This window comes from Neomonachus schauinslandi, chromosome 4 (assembly GCF_002201575.2).
Source record: "Neomonachus schauinslandi chromosome 4, ASM220157v2, whole genome shotgun sequence".
Lineage (NCBI taxonomy): Eukaryota > Metazoa > Chordata > Mammalia > Carnivora > Phocidae > Neomonachus > Neomonachus schauinslandi.
In genome coordinates, this window is record NC_058406.1 from 292889 (window position 1) to 298848 (window position 5960).

The 5960-nt window shown below is 66.2% G+C and overlaps 1 protein-coding gene across 1 annotated transcript; it reads right to left on the reverse strand.

Moving 5' to 3' along the window:
* Positions 1–301: 301 nt before the first annotated feature.
* Positions 302–3189, reverse strand: TNFRSF4 (TNF receptor superfamily member 4). The gene is made up of 7 exons (XM_021684349.2): positions 2888–3189; positions 2504–2626; positions 1914–2015; positions 1484–1550; positions 729–925; positions 462–560; positions 302–372 (listed from the first exon to the last, which is right to left on the reverse strand). Exons 1-7 carry the CDS (start codon positions 3033–3035, stop codon positions 302–304), a joined length of 807 nt encoding a protein of 268 aa, XP_021540024.1. The 5' UTR covers positions 3036–3189.
* Between the last annotated feature and the right edge of the window lie 2771 nt (positions 3190–5960).

A 5960-nucleotide genomic window follows, 5' to 3' on the forward strand; every position in this document is an offset into this window, starting at 1 on the left:
GGCACCCAGCGGGGACCCTCCGCGGCTGTGCGGCCCCCGGCCACTGGCATCCAGCAGAGACTCACATTCGCCAATGTCCTTTATTGGGGGGCACCACCCTGGGCAGGAAGTATGCACAGCATACGTAGCAGAGCCCTGGGTGCCAGCCCAGGAGCACCTAAAACGGCACAGGGTGGGGTGGCGGGGTGACAGGGCACCCAGGTGATGGGGTGTGGCGGCCTGCACCTGGGGGCACCCCCGATGCCCCTCAATGTCTAGCAGACCCTCTGGGCTCCCAGCCTGGCGTGGGAGCACTAGCTGCTCAGATCTTGGCCAGGGTGGAGTTGGCGTCGGCGTGCTCCTCTTGGATAGGGGTCCGGAAGCTATTTCCAGCTGCGAGGGGAAGAGCGAGAGGTGGGAGGTGGGTCAGGGTTTCAGCCCTTCGGGAGGCTGTCTGGGGTGGGGCCACACAGGGTACTTACTGGGGGGCAGCCGCCAGGCTCGGTGGTGCAGGAGCAGGGCCAGCGCGGCCGCCATGGGGGCAAGCAGGCCCAGGCCCAGGACAACAGCCAGCTGGGGGCCTGTGGGGAGGCAGGGCCTACTGGGGTGGGGTCCACCAGAGCAAGGAGTCCACCCCCTGGGGGGCCTCCATGAGGGCAGAGGGCATCCCACCCCATCCCTCTCTCCCCACGCCCCTTCTGTTTGGGGTTGGGGAGGGCCCTGCTGGGGTGAGGCCAAGCCCCCCTTACCCCTGGGGGGCTCTGTAGGGGGTGTGAAGGGCTCCTGTGGGACCCTGGCCCAGGCCGTGGTGGGCTGGGTGGTGGGGGGCCAGGCTGGGGGGCGCTGGGTCTCCCGCGGCAGTGTGGCTGGGGGGCTCCTGTCCTCACAGACAGCATCCGAGCTTGCGCTGGCTGGCCGCACCGTGCGCTTTCCCATCAAGGTGCAGCTGAGGAAGGCAGGGGAGTCGATCAGGCCAGGGCCCCGACCCCCGCCCCCCGCCAACTCCTCCCAGATTGACTGGATGGGCCCAGAACTGAGACAGGACCAGGGAGATGTGGGGAGCGATGGGCAATCCACACTGGATCACCTCAGGCAGCATCACACTCCCACCCAGGGGACGGGCCAAGGACCCTGCCCAGGCCCCCACACCCCCCAGGGGACCTTGGCCACACCCAGGGCCAGCTGCCCCACACCGTCATTCCCCATCTCCCCTCGCTCTGCTCCCCACACGGTCTCCTCCCAAGCTGTTCCAGCCGCACCTTGCCCTCTCAACCCACCCCCTTGCTCTTCTCTTGCTGCCCCCGCCGTGGAGGCCGCAGCTGTGGATGAGCAGGGCTCTCACAGACTCCCAGGGCCTGGGACAGAGTCTCATGCACTCCTCACTCCAACCCAACAGTCAGGATGGACCAGGACCGAGGAGGCGGGCAGCACAGTGGGGCCAGGGGTCATGAGGGGACAGGGGCCATTGGGGGGGGCAGGGGCCAGGAGCCCCCAGGTCACTCACTTGGTCCAGGGCTTGCAGGCCTGGTTGTCACCTGGGGAGAAGTGTCCCAGTGGGCACGGGGCACAGTCTGCAACAAAGACAGCAGGACAGACAGTCTCCTCCACTGCCACCCACCTTGGGGACCTGGACGCAGCAACTGCTGGGGGCTAGTTCTGTAGGGCTGGGCGCTCCCCCACCACAGCCTCCAGAACCTCCTCCCTGCCCACATGCCACCCCCTGGCCCTGACCCAGGTGCCCCCCACCCCTTTCTTGGCATGGCCTGTTTGCTGGGGGGAAGGAACCTGCTCTGAGCCGGGGGGGGGAGGGGCGGGGTGCAGTGGGAAGTGATAGCATGTGATGTAGAAGACATGCTTCCTTTACAGCCCGCGAGGCCCCCACCGGCACGCAGACCCTGACCTCTCAGGCACACGCCGCCCACGCCCGGGCTCACCGACTCCACGCTTGAAGCCGTCCTGGGGCTCGGTGCCTGGCTTACAGCTGCAGACAGTGTCCTGCGTGGGTGTGCACCTCCGCTTGGGTTCGCTCCCACTTCCTGGGGGTCAGGTGAGGCGGGCGCAGTCGGCGGGGCTGCCGGGGCTGCCGGGGCTGCCGGGCAGGCCGGAGGACCGAGGCCGAGGGCTCCCGGACCAGCAGCCCCCTTGCAGCCGGGCAGCTCCCGGTTCTCTCCAGTCCCTGGATGCCATATTCCTTCTGGCCACGTGGCCCCTGGGACGCATCCCCGTGGCAGTTCCAGCCTCCCCTCCCACCTTCCGTCAGGCCCGCAGCAGGACCTTCGGTGGCGCTTGGATGCGGCTCTCACCACCCCCAAAGGCCCACTGGCAGGCACGTGCTCCTGCCTGACTCCACGTGGCCTCAGCCCCCCGGGAGGAGGGAGGGGCTCCTAGGGGGCCTCCGTGGTGCAGCAGGCCCCACTGTGGTTTGGGGTTTGTTTCTGCGGCTGTGGGGACCTCCTGTGAGTGCCTGGGCGGGGCGACAGGGACTCGGGCGGGGGTCCCGGGATCGGGCTGGGGTGGGGCTCACTCTGATTGCACTGTGTGCAGGGTTTGCAGGGTTCGTAGTTCGTAGCCTCGTTGTAGAAGCCAGACAGACACGGGTGGCACTTGGTGTCCTGGCCTCTGCTGCAGCGGCTCTCCATCCCATAACCTGCGGCGGGAGGCGGGCCGCAGTCAGCTTGGCCTGGCACCCCCAGCCCCAGTCCTGGCGGCCCACGGTCCTGGGCCCGGTTGCAGGTCACCCACTCTACCAGCCCGAGCCCGCTAGCCCATGACCCCCGCGTCCCAGGACCCCAGCTGCAAGTTCCCCTCTCCCCAACACCCATCCCCATATATGACCCCCACCCCCAGGTCTAGGGTCCCCATGAACCCACAGGCACCCCTTCCCCAATTCTGTGGCCAGGCCACTCACCTGGCGGGCAGTCACGACAGCACCTGCCGTCTTTGGGGTAGGCATCCCCCACACAGGTGAGCTGGGCTGCAGTGCCCAGCACTAGTCCCAGGAGCAGGAGGGCTGAGCGAGGCCCACTGGGCCGCTGAGCCTCCACAAACATCCTCATCTCCGCAGGCGGTGCAGGAGTCTGGGGTTTTTCCTTGCAGGATGTGGCTATAAGGGCTGCGGAGGAGGGGTGGGGAGGGAGAGAGGAGGAGGGGACCAGGAGGAAGGAGGCCCAGGAAGGGCTGGGGACCCCTGACCTGGGCTGGCGGCAAGAAGACAGCTAGTCTGGGAAGCAACCGTCCAGGCTGTGGGCTTCTCCCCTGCCCTGGGCCGCAGGGCCCTCATCCCCTCAACTACGCCCAGTAGCCTCAGGCTCAGCCAGCTGGCAGCAGACCTGGGGCCAAAGGGAGGACCAGCAGCCGCCTGACCCCTAGCAGGGCCTGCACATCTAGTCCGCACCCCCACACACTGGACCCCTCTTGCCCCCATCTCACCAGGGACGTGGAGTCCCTTCGGCTGGACACACTGGGTACCCTCCTGCTCTGCCCAGCCCAAACAAGCCGTTTGGATGAGGGTAGTCTTCGGGGCCCCCCACAAGCTTGCTCCTTCTGGGCAACCCCTCTCCCTGTACAGGGTAGGGCAGACCCCTCAGGACGAGCAGGTAGCTGCCCCTGCAGCGCCCCCCGCAAAAGGCAACATTCATGCCAATCCTCACCCCCAAGCAAAGGGGTGCACAAAACAGAGGGGCAAACCGAGGCAGCACACTGCTCAGGAGACAGGCCTCACACCATCTGGAGCCTCTACTCTCTACTGGGCATTGGCTCGGGGGAAGATCAGCAGTGCCCCAGACTCCAGGGCATGGTGCCTGGCCCAAGCATCCGAAACTAGCCGACTGAGGCAGTGGTCAAGGCTTTGAGGGCACCTGTGCCCACACGGTGAGCGTGCAAGCGTGTGGCAGCATGTGCTGGTGTGCAGGCATATGTGGCCGGCATATGAGTGCAAACGCAGGGGTGTGCTGGTGTGTGAGCACATCAGGTGTTAGGAGCTGACTGTGCCCCCAAATCCCTGGGTTGAAACCCTGACCTCCAACGTGGCTGTTTGTGGAGAAGGGGCCTCTGGGGTGCTGGTAAAGTTTAGATGGGGTCAGAGGGCTGGGTCCTGATCCCAAAGGGCTGGCGTCCTTCTGGGAGAGACCCCAGGAGAGCGCAGAGGGAGGCCACGCGAGGACAGAGGCCTCAGGAGGCTCTCAGACGTCCGGCCCCCAGGACGGGGAAACGATCGTCCCTGGTATCGTTAGGACGGCACCTGCCCTGTACCCTACGTACAAAGTATGCCCGGGAGCACGCGTGAACCCGTCTGTGTGTGTGTGCGGCTGCTGTGAGGGTGGGGGCAGGGCGTCCACCCACACCCACTCTGACTCCCTGGCCGCTTGGGGGCCAGCAGGACGGCTGTGTGCCCTGTGGTGGCCGGGCCAACCCGGCCCCACCCCACACCCACCCTGGGCTTAGAGTGTCCCCACAGCACCAACGCGAGGCCTGGGATGACCCATTGGGTGGTCCCACGGAGCACGTGGCGTCCTCAGACACGGCCCCGGGCGGTTGCAGGGCAGGCAGGGAGGGCTGTGTGCAGGGCTGTGATGTGTCAAGCGGGAAGAACAGGCATGTGCCCACCCGGCTACGACATCACTGGGTGCCCTGGAGGCAGGGGAGGCTACACTGTGTCGTTCTGTACCTTCCAAACCATAACCTTGAGATGAAATTAACCATTCACCAGTTAGTTTACAAAGTTTCAGGTGCAGGGCCTCCCTCAGGGAGGAGAGCGGGGGGAAGCTGGAAATTCCCCTCCCTGACTCCCCGACAACGGGTAAGAAAGCTGAGCTTCCCCAGCCCACCTGTGGGAAATTCCTCCCCGGCTGAGCCGGGCAAGGTGGGCACGGACGAGGCCACGGCCCACAACAGCTGGGGTGGAGGGAGGCAGGCTCTGCCAGCGGCCAGGGGGCCGCGCAGGGGAGGGGACCAGGGCGTCAGGCAGCCTGGTGTGCATGCGTGTGCATGCGTGGGCCCCGTCTTCCGCAGATGGTGAGAAAAATCTTTTTTTTTAATTGACAAACTGTAGCCCCTGAAGTTGAGCTAACTTGGGACTCCGCTGGGCGGCGCCCCCTCCAGCGTGCCCCTCTCCTTCTCTGGGGGCCACGTGGGGGCTGCCTGCCCTCTGGCTATACGGGTCCCCACTGCCTGAGGCCCTGCACACCTGGCCCACGAATCGGGCATCTGCTCACGGGGACCCACCGAGCACAGACAACTAACTAACCACACTCAGCCTGCATCCTGTGGGCCCAGCCGACCCCCGGCCTCAGCCCGCACCTCTGCCCACCATCACACAGCTGCTTGCTGCTGACTCACCCACGTGGCCTGGCCACCACGGGGACCCCCTCCCACCACACACTCCTGTCCCTTCTGAAGCCTCATCTGCCTGGAAGCACAAGTGTCATGCGCCCTTGTTCCTCTACAGCGGCCCCAGCCCACACTGCTCGGAAGCGGGTCCCTGTGGCAAGGGCAGGTCACAAGGGCAGCTCAGGGCAGCCCCTCTGCCCACCTGGCGGGAGCCCCCACCCGAGCAGGGCCCTCTAAGGCCTGCGCGGACCCCCTGGCTGGGTGAGCTGTCCACGGAGGCACGCCGGCCCACGGCTCAGGGCTCCCAAAGGGATGACCAGCACGGAGCGGGGCAGGGGCTGAAGGTGGCAGCTCGGAGGTACGTGAGGTCAGAGACCCTCAGTCAGTTGAACCCCTCACAGCTCAATGCCCTCTGTCCCCACACACGAGAAAAGTACTGGGCACGGCTGACCCCCAGAAAGGGCCTGGGACCGCAAGCCTGAGAAATCGAGGTCTGGTGGGACGTCCGCCAATAGCCCCGTCCTGTCCCCAGGCTCTCAGGCCCTCCCAGCCCCTGACTACAGGCTCAGTGAGACTCCAGATCCCCTGGCCACCTCTGCTCCGTCCCCCACAGCCAGCCCAGCTGGAGGTGACTCTCGGTGGACTCCTGTGTT

Bases quoted from the DNA above. Each gene is read 5' to 3' on its own strand.
- TNFRSF4 (XM_021684349.2), bottom strand. From the start codon at position 3,035: ATGAGGATGTTTGTGGAGGCTCAGCGGCCCAGTGGGCCTCGCTCAGCC. The intron at 2,627-2,887 runs GTGAGTGGCCTG...CTCCCGCCGCAG, and splicing joins CTGTCGTGACTGCCCGCCAG to GTTATGGGATGGAGAGCCGC. The intron at 561-728 runs GTAAGGGGGGCT...GCCTCCCCACAG, and splicing joins CCCTACAGAGCCCCCCAGGG to GCCCCCAGCTGGCTGTTGTC.